Below are 23239 nucleotides of genomic sequence, written 5' to 3' on the forward strand. Positions count from 1 at the left end.
ATTCTGGATTGACCTAAGCAGTATGTATGTTCGGCAGGATGTATTTTGGACTGAAACTTGGCCTGTCGGTGGCCATCTGCTTGAAACCAAACCGACCTTAACCGTCCAATACAATAACGAACATAAATGAGTACATTTTGTTTTTCTCAAATCTTCATTTATGCTGTCCATGTGATTCAAATTTCACAGGCATATCACATAGTCCATGTAGCTCAGATGGGATCTGGGTAGCCAGAGATATCTGAGAGACCGGCTAGCTCAATCGTGACGCCTAGCTACAGATACCTTCCGTTCTCTGTTTAGATGACATATCCTTCCTATTAAAAAAACAAATTGTCTTCCCAAGACTATAAAAAGTAGGTTTTATTTTTGTACATCTGCCCTCTTGTTTCGGTGATGCAATGTGGCAGTGGTCGGCAACCGCCGGTCCGCGGCCCGGTACCGGTCCGCGACGAGTTCGTTACCAGGCCGTATAATTTTTCGGGTTAAATGTTTTGGTATATCTACGTTCAGGCAAACCTTCGAAATGGATTCAAACAACACGTAGCCTAATTACTTTGATACAAAATGTTTGCAATTTGTCGTGAAAAAGACATAACAAATCTGTAGTAAATGTTTTTGCATGTAAAACTTTCAGCGGAAGGTAAATTGATTTTTATGCGACTAAATGAGAACTACATTTAAGCATTTATTACGTCACACAAGCTCTTAAATTGAATTTTGTTTGTAATTTATAAGTGGAAAAGCAAAACACAAACAGTTCCAACGCAAGTTGTAGTACAGCAAAGAAGTACAGATGAATCAAACTTATCCTGGAGTTTTTGTGGTTACTCAACCAGCCACAAACGAAAGTCGTCACTGCAAAATAACATTGTTGACTATTGGGGTGGGTTAGCTTACTGCTAAAAGATTTCAAACTGTATCTGCTGTACTGTAGTGCTCATTTTTAGCTTATTAGTTTATGGTTAAGCAATGTCAGTTCATATAAAAAATAATAAAAAGCTAGAAAAGACATAGTTGATACAAAATCTTGACCAGTAGAATCATTGCAGTTGATTTATTTGAAATATTAACTCCAACGATAACGTGTTTGCAGATTATTGAAGTGATTAGCGGTTTAATATGCATGGTTTTGTCTATGACCTTGCTGATTTACATCGCAAGTTGGAACGCTGCGTACGAAAAGGAAAAAATGCAGCGGGAAATATATTACATGCAAAACAGAGACTACCGCATGCACATGCATAATGAATCTACAGTTGGTGCATATGATTATGCCGTATGTATGTTTACCCTCAATATAAAAATGGGAATTAAAACTGCTTTTATATTTCACTTTTAGCATATGCCAGCTCAGCCTCAAAATATGTCCGACTATTATGACTCCAATCAGGATTATTATCCCTATGTACGCCAGTCATATGTTACAGGGTGTGGTGAAGGAATATGGTGTGGTGTGTGGGTAAGAAAAGGTACTTTTTTATCTTTAAATCACGTAAAAAATAGACTCACATTTCCCGACATAGTGTTTACAATGTCTACTTGGAATTCAACTTTTATTCAAAAGGTTTGGACGAATCAAAATATGAAACCATTTTGGTACTATTTTGTTCAAAATTTGCTTTGGCAGATTAGTTTTTGACAAAGATATCTACTTTTTAACATTAATCTCCACTTCTAGACTTTGTTTTTAATTTTTTAAGTGCCTCAAATTGAAGCTGGCTTGATTTACTGATATCGTTTGTCACACGTTAGATATGTTTATTTCAGGTTCTTGTGTCTGGAGCTTTAGGTACAGCATACGGCACCAAAAAGAAGGTTTCCAGTGGCTTGGTGTGTTTAATTTAACTATATCCGTTTTGCAATTTTGCTGATTGACTAAATTTTTCTGACCAGGTCACCACGCTATTCGCCTTTTCTATTATCGGAGCAGCTTTCTCGCCACTCGCCGTAATAATATCGTTGATATTTTTCTTTGGTTACGCTTTTCAGTCGGTATGTATTGAATGACTTGATGCATTATATTGAATGACATGGGACAATCGCGTATTGTTTTTAAACAAGTTTTTTTCTGCAGTTTGAAGCTGGTGCTGCAATTGAGTTGGCCATCATGTTCATTAGCATTGGTTCATCAATCTTTTGCCTGGTTAGTGCGATTGCTTCAGGTCATGTGGTTTGTCAGACGTATGGATGTTGTGGCGCCGGCTATCAGGTAAGTGTAATTCACAGTTTTGTCTTTCTCACTATTATAGTTGTTAGGTTAAGGCAGGGGTGTCCAAACTTTTTTTAATGAGGGCGAATTTAACCCAGGTAAAGACGCCCACGGGGCAACATGTTTTGCAATGTTTTAAACCGGAGAATTAGAACACCAAGACCAATATACAGCTGTTAAAATGTGGTTTTGTTTTCCAAAGTCATATCGTGTGTTTTCTACTACGTTTGAAAGAAAAATGTGCTCAGTGTCATCGGGTTTTGTTGCGTCAGCACTATACATACTTTCTTTTTATCGGTAAATAAAGATTTATGAAAAGCTTTTGCGTGAAGTCGCCAATGGCCACAACCCAAAATCCCAATCCAAACTGTTGCGGGCAATACACATGCAACACATGTTGAAACAACAGCCGCGGGTCATCCAAAATGCCGCCGGGGCCGCATTTGGCTCATGGGCCGTATTTTGGACAACCCTGGGGTAAGGCGAAAAACAGCTGTTATATATAATATTTTTTCTAAGAAATTAAAATATCACTGATTAGCACATTGTGACTCATAAATTAATCTGTAAGCCGACAATCTGTACTCTGTCGTCGAGAGCTGGTACATTGTTTCTGTATTTAAAAGTGGTGTTTTTACAGGGTGCAGACCAACAGGGTCGTATAATAATACAACAGCCAATGCAGATGCAGCCTATGCCAATACAAGGTACACGTTATTTTTCTGTTCATCTCTGAAATTTTTGTAATAAGTTTTAGTTCTAAATGTTCAGCGTAAAAAACTTACCTAATTAATTACAGAGGCCTCGCAGCAGCCAGTGGCCAATATATATCCCCAAGTAATGCATGGAGTAACCAACCAATCACAACCCACCACGTACTCTCAACAACCGCCATATAATCCTCAGTATCAAGTATAACTAGAGTTGGAATGACTGGAACTAAGCCTTGAATTGTCGGTAGTAAAGTTATATACATGTTTTTCATTTGTGTGGTGTTGCCATAAAGCTCTTCTGTTTAATGAAATGCGGCGCGTTGCAAACTAACTGTCGGTGTTACTGGAATAGTTGATATCTCCTTCATGTTAATGTTGATATTTTAGCTATATTTTTGTATTTTAAATTCCTTGATAAGAATATTTGCGCCAAAATTGCAACTGAGCAAAACATTTTTATTTCGGAGATCAAATTACTTAAACCACTTTATATCGACATGATATCGTTATTTCTAAGTACGTTCTGTTTCGCATAAACAAGTACACAATTGCTAACCTACAAAACAGCTATAATAACAACAAATTACTTTCAATGATGGCCAAAAGCACTTGTGGACAAATGTATCTCTTGAGGTTAAATCTTAAAATACAGAAACGTCGTATCACCATAAATAACGAATGCACCATAATACCATAAATTATAAATTACGGCTTAGATCCGATTGGCTTGCTGTCTCTCGGATTAAGAAAAACCAACTGAGGTGCGATGTAAGTTCCAAGAGCCAGCCTCCCGTCGCTGAGTTCAGTAACTTGTGAAATGCCTATCGCAAGTTTGCTGGTCGGGTCTTGAAGGGTTTGTAGTATTTCACCGTTTTCGTCCATTTCCATGACTATGCAAAATGGCGATATAACTCTGCGCAATAAAAGCAAAAAATGTTGTCAAAATAGCTTTTGCTTATGTGTTCGGGGTCAGTGGCATAGGCAACCGAAAATTTTGAGAGAGGCCAAATAATTATTGTCCAACAGCAGGTTTTTGCTACGGCCATGCTTGTTTTCACCAAACACGTAATTTTTGTTCGAAGGGACCACCGAAAGCTTTATTTACTTATTTCATGTCTTTATGAATATAAATGGATTTTGACTTCAACTTACAACTCTGTGACAACAGTCATTTTTTGCAGTTTTTGTAGAGTTCTGTGATGATTAGTCATGATGAGATACGAAACCACACCTAATTAAAGTTTATCAATACACAACTTAAAAGTTAAGATGGGCCATGTCCCCTCCCTGGCTACCCCAATGTTCCTTTAATGTTTGCACTTTTTGACGCTATACGCTGTGAGTGGACTTGGGGTAAGACTTACTTTTCCAATTGTTTGGAGCTGAACGTTCCTGCTATAATTTGACGCAACACCGGGTACTTGTCCATCACAATTTTCATTCCATCCCTTGGATTTGTTAGAGCGATCCAGTAAGTCCCTTTACTTGATGGTCGGATGTTGTCCGGCATAGCTTTCCATAAACAAATATAAAAATTTAATACAGACAATTTGGAAATATGATAGGGGACACTACCGCTGCCAGATGTGATTAGTTGTCTAAACTCATTAAAATATATTTGGACTGTGTTAAAAGTTACACAGTGTTCATAAATCGGGTGTGCTTTCAAATAGTGATGCACCGAACCCGCCTAAAAAGCAGTGTTTCATACCGGAACGGAACGGAACGTTATACCGGAACGAAATAAATATTTTTTGGCTCAAATACCGGAACGAAATACCGAAATAAAAAATATTCAAAATACCGGAACGGAACGAAATACCGTTAAATTTTATTCCGGTATTTCGTTCTGGACATTTGACGTGATACAATTGCTCAAAAATTTCGCGCCGTTAGGCTATAATAAAAATTGAAGCTCCTACAATTTACATCCGTTTGACCATCATTGACAAATGTTATGTGACGTAACAACTACCGACAATAATTATTGTGTGTTGCAAGACCACAAACAAATGTTCGTTTGTTAAGACCGAAATACCGAAAAATACCGTTATAAATTTATTTCGGTCAGACCGGAACGAAATGAAAATATCGGTCCAGAACGAAATAACGAAATAAATAATTTGCTCAGAACGAATAACGTTATTTCGTTTCGTTCCGTTCCGGTATGAAACACTGCTAAAAAGGTTCGGGCCGAAACCGAATATTCGGCCACGACTGAACCTTGTGTTGTTGATGCGAGTGAACTCAATTTTGACAAACTAAAATCACTTTCACAATGGGTAAACTTTGCTAAACATCTAATATTTTGCAGACAACGTGGCTGGTATTTCATAGATACAACAAAAAGTTAATTAATGATGTTTCGTATGGGCGTAAATGAAATTTTAAGGCCTCAATTCCATGCAATAAAAAAGTTTGGAAAACAGCGGTTTCGGCCAACCGAAACTTCGGTGCATCACTACTTTCAAACTCTATTGCTACAGTTTCACCAAAACCTCAAGGAGAAACTGTGCTCTACGAACTGCATATTAGGTACGACATAGACAGGTAGTTGCACCTAGTGTAGATTATCACATTGATTTTTCAATACTTGATATCCAACTTACCGGGTAACCTGACAAGTTTTGTTCTTTTCCACGTTGCTACATCATAAAACAACACTTTATGACCTAATGTCTCCGTCACAATAAGCTGTTTCTCATCGCTGCTCAGCTGAACTCCGTTGGCAAAACACAGGCCCGATATCACCACCTTCAATGACTTAGTTTTCGTGTCGTATTCGAGTATTCGGGAATCACAAAGACCTGTTAAGCACAAAACAACGAACTTTAAAATCAGGCACAGGTTTGCAGTTATACTTCGATCCGGTACGGACTATTGTGTCAAAACATTTTAAATCAACTTCGATCAGATATAGGCTAAAATTCAATCAAAGGCTACTGTTAGGGGTAAGTTACCCGTTCATAGCTTGAACTGACTCGAGACAGTGTTTGTAGACGTAGCCAGTCATAGCAACATTCAATGGCATTTTGGATCGACAGGGAGTAAATCAACGATCCATGTGTAAAAACCTTTCTTTGGTGAAGTGGTGATCCATTTTTTTTTAAATTGCAACAGAGTTGTAAGTCGGGCTGGGTTTGGGCTTGGGTTTCTTAAAAAACGGACTTGATTCGCGCTTAACACTTTACACTCTGTGTCAGTATTTTTCAAAATAAATTTAACTAACTATATAAGTAGCCAGTTCTTGGACCTGACCTAATGTCAAACAACCCAAAACGCCTTGTTTAAGACCAATTGTCTGTGTTGTTGGTTGTCTTGGTCTTTCTGGGGCTTTAATGTATACGCCTGTCAATCAAACTTTCGGGCCTAAACGGGCTTCTCAAAAACGATTCAGGTTCGGACGGGTTTCGGGTTTGTATTTTGGGGTTCGGGCTCCAATTTCAGGCCCAACAACTCTGAATTGCACTAAGATTTGCACACACACTCTTAGGCATTCCTGTCAGCAATAATGTACAAAGTTCACCTGATAAAGCCAATGGCATCAGCTCATCAATGGAATATTTCGCCGAGGCGTCCGAGAAATAAATCTTCCGTTCGTCTGCTGTCACGCTGAGGTCATCCGGAAATTTCATGGGAGGACTTGCGTCTTCTAGACCAACCAGTTTGGAAAGTTTTGATGTTTTCACATTAAGCTTGTATAACCCGGAATAGGCGTCCACCACGTACAAGGTATCTCCGAGTAGCCGCACACCTTAAACAGTGCTACACGTGTTGTTTAAACAAGGCAAAAAACAAACAGTGGTATGCGTGTGTTGTTTAAACCAGGCAAAAGATCTTTGATCAATTCTTTAGGCTACCAAAAACGTCTGTACAATACTCTATGCGCAAACCATTTGACCTTGTATATGCAAAGCCAAATGAAAATTAAACTTAGTAATAATGTAAAAAATCTTAGAATACGAAAGCAGTAGAACGGATCTTGACGCGAATACCGCTTTTTAGGTATATCTTAAGCGTCGAATGTGTCCTATCTCACCCAAAGGTCTTCCGTGGTTTCTTTTTCCTTGCAATTTTAACTCAGCAATCGTTGTGCTCTTTCCAAAACCGATTCGCCCATCTCCGGAAGGCTCGATTCGAACAATCCGACCGTCGCTTAGGCCTGTGTACAGGTTTCCTTTAATGTCCTCTTCTATTGATTCTGGCCCCACAAAGTTTTTGTTTCTGTTGAAAAACCCAATACACTAAACACACCAAATGTAGTGAGTTTGTCGCGAAGTATATTGGCCCATAATGGTGAAATGCTTGCTTATCAAACCTTTCGGCAATGACACAGTCAACAGGTGCTGAATGTTGCATTAACGACCGTACTGTTTTATCACAATGCAATACAGGCTATACGGATTCGCTGAATCAAACAATGTGCCATAACTCGTGAGTAATTAAAACGGATATTGCAAACTAATGGTTAAGTTCATATCCTTATAGTAGCCTACACAGATAACGATACTTCATATACTTTGTAACAATTTTAACCAGTGGTAGGATTCAATTTTTTTTGTCAGCCGGTTCTATGACAAAAGTCACATTTTTCAGCCGGTTCTGTTACAAAAAGTCCATTGACAGTAACCAGTCATGCTAACCGGTTCACTGATCTCACAAAATTCCGTGAGACGGTTCTATAGAACCGGTGCGAACCAGGTGCATCCCACCACTGATTGTAACTTTATATGAAGTTCTTACATTTCTCCGTCGGTAAGCTTGGTATTTCGTTCAAACTCAATCACCGGTGCAATATCGGCAATAGCAAGGGCAGTTATTGGGGATCTATAATAGCCCAACCCGGCGACACCTCCGAGCAAAGCTAGCAGTCCCACAAACAGCACACCACATATTCGGCTTGAATACTGAGTCTTTTCCACAGGCTTGCTCTGTACTTTTGTCAGTTTCTCAGCAGGTCTTTGTGTTGAATCCTGTTGTCTTCTGTTCCTTTGCCTGGGCTTAGGCATGACTGTCTTTGAGCTAGGATATGCGGAAGGTCGTTTAACACCTAATGTCATGCGACACCTCAACTGAACAAAACTCAGCACTCGCGATCAGTGATGGAGAACGGTTTTACCTTATGCACCGAAGCAGGGGCGTATCCAGAAATTTTTAAAGGGGGGGGTCCAACGTTTTATTTTGGGAAATTCCCTAATGACGTCATTATACGTAAAAACGACGCGTTAAGCGGCAAAACGCTTTGTCCAAAATTGTAAGCAGGCCCAAAACCGAAACCCGGCCCAACTTTCGGCGGTTTCTCTACCTGTCCAATTGACAGAACGACAAATTATTTTAGCAAAAGCTTTGTAGTTTTCTAATCCCGCCGCTGCTATTTAGCTTACTCAGCAAAACTGCAGTCAGGCAATCAAAATCGTTGCTTAAAAAAACGGGCAGCAATTTCTAAAGAACTGAACGCCTTTCTGAAGCGGCAATCCTACTGATAAGTTGCGCAATGTAACGGACGCACTAAAGTTGGTAACTGCAGAAGGCAAAAATTGTGCCTGGCGAGTAACAAATTACGTTTACCTGTGTGGGGCAAACTAATACGTGTTTGTCAGGTCGAAACTGTTAAGTTATTTTATTATTAACAAAGTTAACAGAAACAATACAACATTAAACGTTTTTAACCATTTTTACTCAGTTTACATTCTTTTACTGCAAAAACAGTTGCATTTAGTACATTTAACACTAACAAAAACCAATTAAAACCAGCGTTCTAACCGGAACGTAACTTTCTGCTTGTTAGCGCATAAAACTCCTTGTTAAACCCTTGTTACGTCACAATTGGCGATTAGATAACAAGCGAATACAAGAGATTGGAAGCTCACGATTTTGAGATGACGACTCCCTGTTATCACGCAACCGTAACCGAACGATTTGAGCCTATTTAATTTACCCACAAAATTTTTGAAAAGGGGGGGGTCCGGACCCCCAACCCCCCTTGGTTACGCCACTGCACAGAAGTCTACCGGTGAGCAAATATTTGATTTGTTAAACTGCGCATTCCGCCACTTGGTACTGGTTACATCGATGCATAACGTGTGCTTACTGGTGTACTTGTGCGGAACCCTTACAAGCAGTCGTGAATTAACAGACTGCTTATTTTTTACCGGTTTTAACCGGATGTTCATTGAAGTTTATTTTGCATTTAGTTACTCGGCGTGTGGTGACATTAGCATTGTATCTCGCAACAGGATACTTAAGAACATTTGCATAAAACTGACCCCTAAACCCACCAATGTAATTTCAATGCTAATGCTTTTGTGTAAGCGGCGTGGGCTGAAACAGGCGACGGGTTGCTATCGCTTTAGCCTTTATCTATACAGCTTAAGTAAACCACATAACTATATGTTAACAACGTTTGGTTATTACCCCAAAATTAAAAAACAACAAATTTTTAGTGGCTTCCGAAACATGAATGTAGCAAATAGTTTTGGCCTTGCTTCGAGTTGGTTATGTCATGGAAAAAGGGTCTTTAAATGGTACGACAGGGTGGCAACGGTTTATCAAGTGTCTCCATATTTTTCTTTTATATACCACTGTTTTTAGAAACAAAGGTACATCTAATGATCTAATAATATTCAATCAAGTGGTAGCTAAAATACGGTCCAGATTGATTTATTTCTTTATCTATTGACTTGGTTACACGATTTGTCAATCAGTAGCCTGTTAACTGTTTATTACGTCGCCATCCGTATCGATACGTTGTATGTTTGCAGACGAAATTTACTGGGTTGTGTAAAGAGCGTTTGGCGCACACTTGCTAATCCTACTAATTTGGCTGCAAGCGTCAATAAAACTCGGACGAAAAACCTGACCATTGAAAGATAGCAGATATGTCATTGACAAGAGGTATCTGGTAAAATTTAACTTTTTATTTGTTAAATTGATTGATTTGTATCGTATGTGGGTAAAACAACGTCTCTATGGGTTATGCTGACACCACGGGCTCATCCTCTGCCCTCGCAGCTAAAAATTAAACCACATTACCAAGGAATAAATGTTTTTAAAAAACTCTCCAAATGGTAATGAACTAAATCAAACAACGAAAGCGACATGCGACAAATTTCTCATGTATATCGTCACGGATCGGTTAACACCGAAGTCTGAATAACCAAACAACTGTGGATTTTGGTAAGCACTTAATGTAAAGCGGCAGGTCCTGAGTTACCGTTGTCAAGAAGAAATTAGCGAATTTGGCGCGAAATACTAAAAATGGTGCTTTAAGCCCACGTAAACTCTTAAACTAGTGATTAAGCGAAAATAGTCAATTAGCTGAGTTAAAAGACACCGTCCTTTTTGTGCGTGACCCCTATCGAGGTTATTCGCTGTAGCAAATTAGAGGTAAATGTGTTGCAACGGCCGGTAAGTTATTTTTAAAAAGTCAGCAAATCCTTTTTGCAAGGGGTTTTCGCTTTTTAGGCTTAAAACGTCGCAGTCCATTTTGTTAAATGCTGTGATACGCCTAATTATACCGTACAGTAGTCGATTCTACGATTTTAAGTTGTAGCCTGCTAGTGGTAAGTAACAAGTAATCATTTTGTGATTATTGCATCATTTTTAAGTAAAGATGTTTATTTTAAGACTTATCTGTACATACAGGAGCGCTGCTGTTAAACAAACCTGTTGTGTCCTATGACTTCTGCGCCAACTATGTCATCATACTTGTGGTAAGTTTGTGTATGGCCCAATTTCATAAAAGCTAATTCATGTCTCTCATATCCTAATTCCTAATAATACATGCCACTACCTATTTTTTACTTTTGTTTTAGATAAATAAATAAGAGATTTACTGGGAGAACAGATACTTTCTATTAATGATCAATCTTTTATCTCATATACCTGCTGGATGCCAACCAACAGAACTGTCATAGCCAAAACTTATCAAATCTTCACAAGGAAAAGCACTTTTGCCAAACACCAGCAAAGTCAGTGATAAAGGACATCTAAAATCGGCTTTATTATATGGTTTTGAAAACCAAACTTGTTACTTTTAAACAAAAACCTCCCAAATTGAAAAATTCCGGCAATTCAGATAAACCTCCAAGTTGCTCCAAATACACAAGTTACGGGATAAAAGTGTGACAAGTACAGTTCCAGTCAAACTTTGCAGTATTTTACATCAGTTTTACTTTGAAATGTTTCCTTTCTTTTTTGTCATTGTCAGGATGCTTGCTGTTTGCATGTGACCCAAGAGGTGCAAATATGCTCTAGCTCTACCACTATTTTACCCAAACTAAAAATATCTGTACAAGCCAACCCAACTAAACATTTTATGACAGGCATACTATGGTGAATTGTAGAAAAAAAAGAGAAAGCTTAACAAAAGTATAAACAATCTACAAATTTTTACTACTATTATAAGACTACAACATCATATTAATTGAGAAATTTAAAACCAACTTCAAAAGTAAAGCAACAATGAAAATGAATTTTCAAACTTTCTGCATAATTATGTTCTTTAATTGTGTTTAGCCAACAGTAAATTGCAAAATAGATTGCATGTGGTAGTATCCCTTTAGCATCCCTGGAGAACAAATGTTCTCATTTGCAAAATGAAAGACATTATTTTATCTTTTACGAGTTTCGTTCTGCTGTGTTTTATACTGTAATTTAAATTTGTGTATGATGTTTTTAACAACTATGTACTGCATTTTACTTTGCTGCAAAATAAAAATAATGCAACAGTTTTTTTTTGTAACATTGCTATACAAGTTAGAAGTGACCAGGAAAAAGCTCAAACAAGCGATAGCAAACATTAACATTTTATGCAGCCAAAATGCAAAAAATGCTGTGTGCAATTTTACTGGATTAACTCCACATTGGGTATAAGAATAGAAATTTGGATTGTAGCAATGAACCAACATTGGTCCTAATTAAAATAATATTTTGTATGATGTCAAACACTCAAAAACCTAATTATGCAACTTTAATGTCTGACAGCGACCATCTTTTTCATTTATCCTTGTTTTACATCTAAATACTAACTTTTTATTTAAAAAAATCAATAAAAATATTGAAACATATAGCAAAAAAGGTTTATACCGCATCATTTACCCTGTGTAACAAGTGGCAAATAGCTTAAACAAGTAATGCGGGAGTGTGGTTATGACGTCATAAGCGCCTTTCATTTTGATTGTTATTTTTGTGTATCAACCGTAACTCAGGACCTGCCGCTTTACATTAAGTGCTTACCGTGGATTTTGGATGCCGCTTGTCAAAAAGGATGTCAAGCCTGACAAGCCATGTTTTACCATTTTAACCGTACTAAAACATTTTGAGGCCTGCTTACTACTGTTATGATAACAACCAAACATGATATTTGAAAGCAAGGGTGAAACAAGACAGCGGCTAAGAAGATTTGATAACATTCGGGGTAAGAACAGAATTTGTGATGTCTTTTGTCCAGTAAAACATCCGTCTTATAGGAGTATACTGCAGTATTTTTCAAAAAAAATCAATTGGATATAATAAAATGCTTGAGTTAACTTCACTTTGCATGGATATGACATGTTTGTAAATGCAGGCAAAAAAGAAACAAATCATACATTTTGGGACGTTGTTGTTGTAACTGCCGCCGATGAGCCACAGAAAAATGCATTTCAAAAGCAAATTGAACAAAAGCTAAAAAGTAAAGAACTTCCTACTTTTTCTTCGTATTTGGTTATTTGTGATCCACCAGGCTACAAAATAGGTAAGAAACTAACATTACCTACATTCTTGACTATTACTAAATCATTTTTTTACTCTTTATTAAAACCCCCAACAGCTATTTTTAGAAGCCTAATGTCTTGGAAAAAATCAATTGTGCTGAAAATCTTCAGTAAAATATATGGGTGTTTGTGTAAAATATGTTATTTGTGCAATTAGTTTGCTTTTGCTAGTTTGTTGCCAACCTAACATATTTTAAATTTGACTACTATCTTGTGAATCATGTTTTTTAACAGAAATGTTGTCATTCTAAACACAATCATGTCAGTTTACAAATTATTTGGTACAGCTGGTTTATCTACGAGTTTTTATGTAGGAAATGGTGGGGCAACTATGTTGGTTTTGGAAGAACTTTACTCTAAATATGGTGAGTCAGTTTACAAAATGAAAACGATTGTTATTCATGCTGGTGGATACAGTCAACGTCTTCCAACTGCAAGTGTCCTTGGAAAGGTATTTTTACTTGTTTAGGTCATTTAGAAAAGTGCTGAAATTTTATTGTACTGCATTTAGGTGTTCACTGCGTTTCCAACAAGGGAACCTATTTTGCAAATGCTTGAACTAAAACTAGCCTCCTACATTGACTTTCCAGGCAAAATTGAATCTGGAGGTGTATTTGTGTGTTGTGCTGACACTGTGGAAGTTTACAATGACTTGGGTAAACCTTGGAAGTTTCACCCCTCAGGTAGTTTAACTGTGCACTAATTAATATAATGTTCCCTGCTTGTTTATGATTAAGTCTGTTGAACTAAACTAAAAATGGAATGGTGGTTGTTTTGTCATTTCAATAAAGTTCTTCAGTTTGTTGAAGGATTTTAAATGAGCCATGCTTAAATTTGTGTTTTTTTACTGTCATATTCTACATCAGTGGTTCCCAACCTTTCGTGGACCATGGCCCCCTTAAAGTAACTTTTTGGCCTTGTGGCCCCCTTCAAGTTACCATGTAGGACCTGTGGCCCCCTTAAAATGTAGATACCAATCTCGCGTTGGAATGCGGTATTAATTTTGGCCTTAAACAGGTCTAATAGAGTAAAAGAGTGTGATAAACCTCACTATAAACAAATAGTATGTGAAATAGTCCATTAAATTCGGGAATAAAGTTAAAGTGAAAATGACTTTTAGTGGGTGTTTCTTGTGAATCTACGCCTGTGACCCCCCGGAACACAGCTCATGGCCCCCTGGGGGCCATGGACCCTGGTTGGGAACCACTGTTCTACATCATATATATTCTTTATGCATGCAATTGTTTTTAGGTATTACAGGCCTTGGCCACCCATCATCAATTGAAATAGGCACAACACATGGTGTTTATTTGCTTAACTCTTTGCACAGTGGTTCAATCACTGCTGAATGCAAACAATTTCTTCACAAACCTTCAGCCAAGAAGATGTATGCCACTAATGGTTGTGTACAAAAAACAGCACTGGGCGAAGACATTGTAATAACTGACAGTGCATTTTACATGGCACCTGATGTTTGTCGAAAGCTACTGAAATTCTACTCTGATAACAAACCACTTACCTGTGAGATTGACGCTTATGGAGATTTTCTACAGGTAATGTGAATGTTTGGTTGGTAAAGGTTATGTGTTTTACTGCTTGAATATGTTTTTTGTTGCATTTTCAACCTAAATTTAGTATGGTTTTGCTACCTACAAGTTCTTGCCTTTTGGGCTTTTACTAGATTTTAATGGCTCAACGTGTCGTCACGATACTTTTATGTTGTCTAGTCTTAAAGTAATCCACAGAATATTAGTCATCAAAAAAATTGCATTGAAATGGGTTGGTGATCTTTGCACTAGCCTTCAAAGCTGCCTTTGTTACATAACTAGAAAGTTTACTTTTTTTGTCTTTGTCATCTTTCTAGGCGCTTGGCACTGATTCAGACGATTCTTACATTACCAATACAGCGAATGTGGTACGCGAAACCTCGTCCCTTCTCTATTTGCGTCGCAAAGTTTTCGACACATTGCGTGGGACAACCTTACACGTGGTGGCGCTAATACCCCGTGTGGGAGAAACTAGTGACGTGTCATCGCATTTCTACCATTTCGGGACGTCCAGAGAATATCTCGACGTAATGACCAAGGAAAGAGTTTTGTCGGAAATTACCGACTCCGAACTCGTTTCGCATTGCGCGGGTTTGCCTTACAAGTATACACCAGCTGGTGACAAACCTTTAGTCGAGAACCCACCACGGCTAATGGCTTCGGTTATACTGCCGTGCGTGAGTATAGGCGAGGGCTCCACCCTCGAGTACTGCTACTTGCGCGAGTTTACCGCTATAGGCGCAAATAGCATTGTTAGCAGTTGCTCGCTGTTACCCAACACAAGCGTCCCGCCGGACACTATTCTTCACACAGTGGCGATAAACTCTCATCATGCTGGAGAACTACAGTTTGTCACTATCGCTTTCGGAATAGCCGATAACATGAAGGCGTCTGCTTTGTGGGATAATGCTCTTTCTGAGATTAAGTATTACGGTAATTTGTTGGAAAACAGCTTTAGCGACGCAAGTAGAGCTTTTCCTGACAACGCTAAAGACGATAAGGTAAGTTTGTGGCATGCAAAGATCTTTCCTGCATTTCCCACCATGGAGAAGTCCTCGTCTCGGGCATGTCAGCGTCTTAATGTAATTCTGAAGAACCGCGGCATTGGCGCTAAATGCAAGTTAAGTGAAAAGCCTGACCAAGTCCTGTACTCCATGGCAGATATATTGCTATGTAAGAATGTCGACCGTATGCTCGAGTTTCGAAGCAAGTTGAAGAGTCAGATCCAGGCAACTCGACATGACCAAAGCGCACTATCTTCATTATACTCTTCATGATGCAGTACTTTTTTCCTACTTTTTGTTTTTATTACTATCGTAGTTCGGTTAACCTGTATAGCCTATCCCCAACACAAACGCATTCATCACAAAGTTGTAACTTTAAGGTAAAAACGACACATCCTGATGTTGGTATGTGAAAAAAAATATGTAATCTTAGGATATTAAATAAATTAAGTAAAATGCGATACTGTCTCCTACCAATGAATAAGCTATTGCTGCGAGGCGTAATGTGTAGCCTATAACCAATATTCCTCTTATGGCAGTGATCCAATAACTACATATTTTGTATCCTACAACACCACCTAGTTTGAAATTTATCCAAGGTAAAGAAATGCTAATATAGCAACCTTACAGTTTGCACATGTTTCTTCAAATTTGCATTTCTAACCGTGCAATTGTGTTCAACCTTTCAGTATATGCATTAGCCTCGGTTAACTTCAATAACGTTTGCTGTCAATCACACTTCTTGAAACGTTCGTAACAGCATGTGTGTATGGCAAAAACGTTTATACTACGAACATCATTGTTTACTTGTAATAAACTGTTGTCCACCATAATCTCGGTTGTTTTTCATGACTAATTTCGGTTCGATTTACGATCGTTAGCCCAGCAAATCTGCGGTACTGGGTTAAGCCGGTGTAAATGTTTCATTTCACAGATTGTATAGGTTGATACCATAGTGCCCCATCCTATTTGACTAATGTAGCCTATGTAGCGGTCAAATGTACTGCACCTATCGCAACGAATTAATAACGTAGAACTATAATAAGTATTTTTGACTATAGTAGCCTGATAGTAGATACCTTTTGTGACAAAAACAAAATAGTTCGTAATATTTCGGCATTCAAATAACTTACTATAAGGGTTTACTAACATTTTATTATGAAGGCATTAAAAACTTTAAAAATAAACAACAGTATATTTTTCACAATGTTGCTTTATTCCACAAACACATAAAAGGACATCACGAACAATTGACAACAAATTTAATGCCTTCATTGAGTTAATGATGTCAAGCGTAGATGCTGGCGTCTGGATCGAAGTTTTCAATACTTTCCTCGTCTCGAATTCCGACGGAACTTCCACCTCCGTCTCGATCTGTTTGGGCTTCTTCTGTAGATGACAAACAATAGGGATATGTCGAATCAAGCCAAAACCCCAGTGCCCTTTGTCGGGTCTCGTCGCGGACGTTTCCTTTGCTCGGTGCTCGACCAAAATGGTCTGAACATGGCACAAGTTTGTTAATGGCAAATTCTTTGGATTGACAGTTTCGTTTAACTCAGAGTGGTAAACAGGCGAAAATTGGAGCCAGAACCCGGCCCGAACAAGAAATCACAAGCCCGAACCCGAATTGCTTTTGCGAAGCCCTTTTAGTCCAAAAGTTTTGACAGATTGACAGGCCTATAGCCTACATTGCAGCACCAGGAAAGACCAAGACAACAAACACAATAGACAATTGGTCTTGGACAAGACGTTTTTGGGCTGTTTGGCATTAGGTCAGGCCCAGCAGCTGGCTTCTTCGGTAGTTAAATTTGTTCAAAAAATACTGTCACAGAGTGTAAAGTTTTTTTTTTTTTGAAGAACCTAAGCCTGAACCCGGCCCAAAAATCCCGGCCTGAACTCTGGTCAACTATTTTAAGGATCAATGTGGAGGGTGTATGGACTACTACAATATATGTGTAGTGCAAGCTTGCCCACATTGAATATTATTAAGATAAAATGCTTGGCGTTCGACTAAAAGAGTTTAAGTATGTTTATATCAAACTCAATTTTGACATTCATTGATGATCTAATTAAGGCGATTTTCGGATAGGTGTGGTTACTTAGGACGATTTTGATCTGATCATTATATTGGTAAAACTATCGAATTAAAACTTGCATGAAGTATTGACACAACTCCTATTTAGCCTACAATGTATCGGGTCTGGCAGACCTGGCACAGTGACATAGACTATTTTCTAGATCAAATCAACTTTGTACAACTAAAGTAGCATATATGCAGGGTTGCCATCGACATGGAGCCCAAAACAAGGACAACCGAAAAAATAAATTTTCATACGAAACTAAACAAACGTTTTCAAACAAATCTTTGCATTAATACGAGCCATGCCTTAGCATATGCCATATTTTTTTGCCAAAAACAATCTTTTCCAGCAACTCTTTGTTCGTAAAAATACTTCGTGCATCTCACGACAGCTCAGGTCTAGATTTACTTTTATATGCAGCAGGGATTTGACTGCCATTTCAAGTTTGTTCCTTGTTATTGTTGAAAATAAGACAGAATAAGGACCCAGGTGAAAAACAAGGACATTTCTTAGTATATAAGGACATTAAATTTTACTAAGACCTTGTCCTTCCAAATAAGGACAAATATTGGAAATAAGGACGGTATGGCAACCCTGTCTATGTTTAATAGTCACCCAGTACCTTCATCCCCCATGTGACATGAAGAAACCTTATCGGCCAGGATGTCCTCCCACTTGTAATCCACATCTTTTTTCTGCAAGAAACAAATCCACATTTTGTGACCAACATCCTTGTCACACCACTGCAGCTTTTTGTTGCTTTATAAGCGTATCTTTCAATAAACCATTACCAGCTTACCACATTGCTGTTTGCCGAGGTATTCACAGGATTTGGCAAGGGTGGTCCTTCTGGTTCATCCAGGTGACGGCGACTAAAAATCAAACAACAAATTTTGTTATTTAACACGTTGTTCGATTTGTAAAAGTTGAACTAGTAACGAACCCGTTGGTGGTGGTTGCGGCGTTTTGTCTTCCCTTTTTGACTTTCAACCAGTATGTTCTCATTTGCCCTTTGCCCTGCAAATATTAATGGCTATTAAGAGAAAAAGACCGGAGTATTTCACACAGTGTCACATAATGTATTTAACATTTTATGCCATGATGAATTTCGCTTTAGGGAAATAATGACTTCAATTATTAAAATAAAAGGTTAGGCCTATAGGCCCACTTATTGAAACTATGGCACCATATTGTCCTTTGTTTTTTATTAAATTATCTATCTTGCAAATTTTATGCAATGTTCCACATTTTGGGCCGTGACAAAAAAAGACAGCACAACTATTTAGTAGTTCACCTTCACATAAACGACTCCTCTACTTTCGAACACGTAGTCGTCATTTTGAGCAAGCATATCATGAACAGCTTTGCTCACATGAATTTCACGAGCGCGCCCAGTGCTTTCCATACGCGACGCAGTGTTCACGGTGTCACCGAATAAACAGTAACGGATCATTTTCCGACCCACCACACCAGCAACTACCGCTCCGGAGTGAATTCCTATATCGAAACAATGGTAAATGACTGAATTTGTTTCCAGCATGATACGAATAAATTTTTTATTCGTATTTTTGTAACCCAGCGAGAGTGTGATAAAGACTTTTTTGCTTAGACCTAAGCATTCAAACCCCAATTGTAACCCGGCCCGAAATTGAGACCCGATCCAGAAAATGCAAGCCCTAAACACGGCCCAAACCCGATTTATGCCCAAAAGTTACATAAATCAACATAAAATTACGATACGAATTTAAATCTGGCCCGAATCAAGTCGGTTAGATATAAACTAAAGCCCGGACCCCCTTGAAAAGTCCAGCCTGACTTATGCAAATAAACTTGAAACGTTTTTTATGCTTACCGATTCGGATTGGAATACATCCTCCTCCTAGCGGGTTTTTCACATGTCCTATTCCAATCTGCATCTCAAGGGCCATGTCACAGATTCTCTGAGCGTGCAAGTGAGTCCGTACGGGGGCGCCCGAGACCGCCATATAACCGTCACCAATCGTCTCGACTTTAAACACCGAATATCTGTCAAAAAGTTCAGAGGTTACAACCTGGTAAACCTTAAGTACTTTGTTGTAAGTTAGGAAGTTCACCTTTCACACAGTGTGTCGTATACGGTGTAGATTGCGTTTAGAATCGCAACAACCTCCATTGGCGTGATTCTGGTGCAGATGTTTGTAAAGCCGACGACGTCACTAAATAGGACTGTGACGTCAGAGAACATCTGCAAACGTAACATGTCAGTTTCATGAAGATGCCAGTTTGACGAAATATTGCCAATACATTTCATGTAATGCCATTGATTAATTCTGTTACTCGGAAAATATTTTCCATTCTCAGTTATATCAGTTCCGTAGTTTAAGATTTTATAAAAAAAACATGTCGTAACTTGAAAGATTTTGCATAGGGAGCAGATGTGTAGAACTTAGTACATTTTCACCACAATCTTACCTCAGCTATGTTAACAGCGGTTTCTCCCTGCTTTAAACGAACCGCTATTTCTTGCGGAATCATGGAAAACAGAAGGGAATCTGCTTTGTTGTTTTCCTTTTCCAAGTCAACCAGCGTATCACCCAGTTTAGACGTTTTTGCTTGTTCCTGGAATCCAAACCATATTTAAGTCTGTTTGTATGAATTTATATTTGAAAGAAAATTTTGCTCACCATGTCAAGTGCGATTTTTAGTTCAGCTGACTGCTGTGGCCCAGCCATGAGCAACATCTGAAGTTGATCCTGGAAACTTAAATCGCTGATGTAAAGTCCAACTTCCTTCATCACGTCCATGTTATCAAAACTGAAACGGAAACCAATAGATAGTCAAACAAAATGAAAAATATGCGGAAACGTATTTAGCACCGGAGTTCGCCTTGCATTCACGTTTAACAGCGATAACGGCACACCGTTGGTAAATCACAATATACTAGGCATTTGCCAGCCAGCCACGGATATGATCCAGTATGGGTTCGAATGCCACCACAAGACAGATTTTGTTTTTCTCCCAAAGGTTTACCACATGCCAACGCTTAGATGGACGATTTGTTTCAGGATCGAAATTTTCAAACAAAGGCAACGATTCTAACTTCTCTCACATACTTACATTGGTGTGCACATAAATATTACGGCATTCCAACTCTCTAGGAACGCTGTTGTTCCTCGCAATTTGAGAGAAACGGAATCGTCTCGTTGCTTTGGTGGAAGTGGAGGGTGCTCAGGATCAAGGATTTCTACGCAATCAAAATCAATAAGTTTTGATTAACTTGGCAAATATATCTACCTATGATGGCTAACTTACCTTGCGAGCGAAGATATTCCTCGTATTCTACCCACAATGCAACGGTTGACGTCATCTCGACCAGGACATTGACCGGACGATTTTTCATCTGTTAAATACACACTCTTAATAAAGTCATTGTCACGTTTGCGTGGTAGTTTTTTTGCACTTTGAATTAAACATCCAAAGACTTACAAAGTTCCAGGACAGACACATTCCGATTGGTTTTGTCAGCACGAAGAAGTCGGTTATCTTTTTGCCAAGCAAAGTCGGAAAGGTCTTCACAACACCAGCTCCACAAGTCAATACTTGCATTTTCTGTTAAACGACCACAATAGGTTTCAGATATTACAAGCGCCTATATATCGGTGAACACATTCAAATTAAGCAACAACAATATGAAATTTCAAACCTCGTTAAAAATAATAGAGAAGGGAAAGGAGTTAAAGACGATGTCGCTGTCGACGCTAACTGGAGTTATAGAACGAAGTTTGGAAAGTGCAGGAATCCAAGGGTCTTGCTTTCCAACGGAGCAATTCTTGTAGGTTATTCTAAACAAAACGAATTCAGGTTTGTTTGCTGCTTTATGTGACAAACCTCTTAAACGAAGTATTTTTCAATTAAAAGGTCTAATCTTGGTGTATAATTCGGTTCATTACTTCATTATCCCGTGCAGAACACCGCCTAGGACTTCATGGCTGATGATTTGAACATCGGCGTCATGGAGATCGTAGTAAAGCACCGCTGCAGTGTAGACCAAACCTCGCACATAGTGAATGTAACCCACGTAATTTCGCGGAGTGTTGTAGTGGAAAGTCAGTCCTTCTTCGTCTTCATTTTCCACGTAGAAACTAAAAAAAAATGATGAAGTTATACAGAGACATGCTTTACAAATACATTTTAAGAAATATCATTTCACAAAAGTATCGCTTTAGTTTGGCTTTATTATCAGAAAGAAAATGCGCCAGTATTTTTAAGATTCTATTCGAATAAGGTTGATCGCTTTGGCTTGCTTTTGTTATCAGAAAGTAAAGGTGCCAGTATTTTTAAGACTCTATTTGAATAAGGTTAATCTCTTTAGATTGACTTTATTACCAGGCAGCATATGCCGACATTTTAAAAATTCTATTTGAATAAGGTTCATCGCTTTAGCTTTCATTTCCAGAAAGAATACGTGTCAGTGTTTTTAAGATGCTATTTGAATTAGCTTGGTCGCTTTAGCTTAAGCCAGTGGTTCTCAAACTTTTTTTTGTTGCGACGCCTCTGGAAAGTTTTCTAATCTTGCGACGCACCAGCAAATAAAAGTGAATGAGGAAATTCATTATTAAAGTTGTGTTTATTGATACAACCACAAAAAGCCACGAAACAGAACTATTCTGCGGCGCCCTTGGAAAATTGAAACGACGCACCAGGGCGTCGCGACGCACAGTTTGAGAACTACTGCATGGCTTTGCCTTTATTGTCAGCAGTGAAATATGTGTCTATTACTAACCTGGGTGGTTTAATATCTTTGTACAGGTTGCTGATATAATCGTGCAGGTTGTCAAGACCGTTAATGAAGTCACACAACTTTCTGCCCAACACTTCTGTAATCTGATCGTAACCATAACTCGTAACAAATGTCACAAAATGACCCCCGAACTGCAAAGGAAACAGAACAAATAACTGAGTATTTAGGGTAAACGAACAGTTGTAAAAAGTTTACTTTAATCATAAGACTGTCAAGAAAGCAAAATTGTATTATAACCAGGTAACTATAACTACCTTGAACATGATTTCGCTCTCCGGAATATTAACGACGTTTGAAACGGTTTCGGAAATAGTTTGCATCATTGTCTCGTCGTACATCTTGGCAAAAAAATAAGTCACATTATTATGGCATTCCGAAAAAAGACAGGAAAATAACAAACCTACCTTGTGTATTGAAAAGCCAACCCCGTCGATTCCTATTTTCCTTGCTACATGCAACCATAGCGATTCGCCCCATTCCTTTTGAATGCAGTGCACAATACTTTCCAGTAACAAACCGTACATGCCAATGTTGAGTCTTTAACTGTGCGAACTTGTCGCTCTCAATACTTAAAAAATGTTTAGGTAAAATATTTTGTTCGATCAAAGCATCTTTTTATATATGACATATAGATGTCTGTTTTTGGCGGTGCCTGTCAAAATCAGGCCAACAAAACAACTTGAATCTGTCTTACGCAGATGCGGTCGTGCGTTTGATACACAAGTTATTGAGTAGACTCTATTAATCAATAGGGAAATAAGATGATTGTTTACGTACAGGATGTTCAAATACGTTAAACAGCTGCAACTGACTATCTTCTATTAGCGTTCGTGTTGTTGGAAAGGAAACAAATTATTCACACAATTTCCCAATTTGTTGCACTAACAAAACAAATTCTTCTTCAGATCAAACAAAGTGGGTCTTAAACGGTGCGCAATGAAAAGTAAAGAATTGCGCCGGAACATAACGATTAGTTATAGTTCGTACGATATATAATGTTATGACTGATATTTTAATGTTATTATCAACGTTGTTCCCTTAAAATGCTGGTGAATATTTTATACCATACTGAGCTAATTTATTAGCCTATATGTCCCGTTATGTTCGTGTCTGAATAATTAGAGACTTCATATCAGAGCCTTTGAAA

At 38.3% G+C, this 23239-nt stretch overlaps 3 protein-coding genes and 1 long non-coding RNA gene across 4 annotated transcripts; 2 read left to right on the forward strand and 2 right to left on the reverse strand.

Annotated features, from left to right (window-relative positions):
• Nucleotides 1–3355: 3355 nt before the first annotated feature.
• LOC145212713 (adipocyte plasma membrane-associated protein-like) lies at nt 3356–10339 on the reverse strand. Its single transcript, XM_080080950.1, has 6 exons — nt 7669–10339; nt 6965–7149; nt 6452–6679; nt 5535–5732; nt 4290–4437; nt 3356–3838 (listed from the first exon to the last, which is right to left on the reverse strand). The coding sequence occupies exons 1-6, from the start codon at nt 7983–7985 to the stop codon at nt 3631–3633; spliced, it is 1284 nt and encodes a 427-aa protein (XP_079937076.1). The 5' UTR covers nt 7986–10339; the 3' UTR covers nt 3356–3630.
• An 8-nt stretch (nt 10340–10347) lies between these two features.
• LOC145212714 (uncharacterized) lies at nt 10348–10643 on the forward strand. The gene is made up of 2 exons (XR_013856772.1): nt 10348–10487; nt 10570–10643. It is a non-coding gene; the product is annotated as an uncharacterized LOC145212714 (long non-coding RNA).
• A 1526-nt stretch (nt 10644–12169) lies between these two features.
• LOC145212712 (fucose-1-phosphate guanylyltransferase-like) lies at nt 12170–16064 on the forward strand. The gene is made up of 6 exons (XM_080080949.1): nt 12170–12343; nt 12494–12661; nt 12995–13131; nt 13192–13363; nt 13932–14233; nt 14545–16064. The coding sequence occupies exons 1-6, from the start codon at nt 12283–12285 to the stop codon at nt 15502–15504; spliced, it is 1800 nt and encodes a 599-aa protein (XP_079937075.1). The 5' UTR covers nt 12170–12282; the 3' UTR covers nt 15505–16064.
• Nucleotides 16065–16426: 362 nt separating this feature from the next.
• Nucleotides 16427–22676, reverse strand: LOC145212711 (soluble guanylate cyclase 88E-like). Its single transcript, XM_080080948.1, has 17 exons — nt 22497–22676; nt 22347–22430; nt 22075–22223; nt 21242–21433; nt 20995–21133; nt 20778–20900; nt 20604–20691; nt 20409–20535; nt 19976–20105; nt 19764–19910; nt 19406–19536; nt 19165–19337; nt 18607–18809; nt 18256–18329; nt 18112–18184; nt 17935–18007; nt 16427–16620 (listed from the first exon to the last, which is right to left on the reverse strand). The coding sequence occupies exons 1-17, from the start codon at nt 22614–22616 to the stop codon at nt 16520–16522; spliced, it is 2127 nt and encodes a 708-aa protein (XP_079937074.1). The 5' UTR covers nt 22617–22676; the 3' UTR covers nt 16427–16519.
• Nucleotides 22677–23239: the final 563 nt, after the last annotated feature.

The sequence above is a fragment of the Phallusia mammillata genome, chromosome 2 (assembly GCF_965637545.1).
Source record: "Phallusia mammillata chromosome 2, kaPhaMamm4.hap1.1, whole genome shotgun sequence".
In the NCBI taxonomy this organism is placed as follows: domain Eukaryota; kingdom Metazoa; phylum Chordata; class Ascidiacea; order Phlebobranchia; family Ascidiidae; genus Phallusia; species Phallusia mammillata.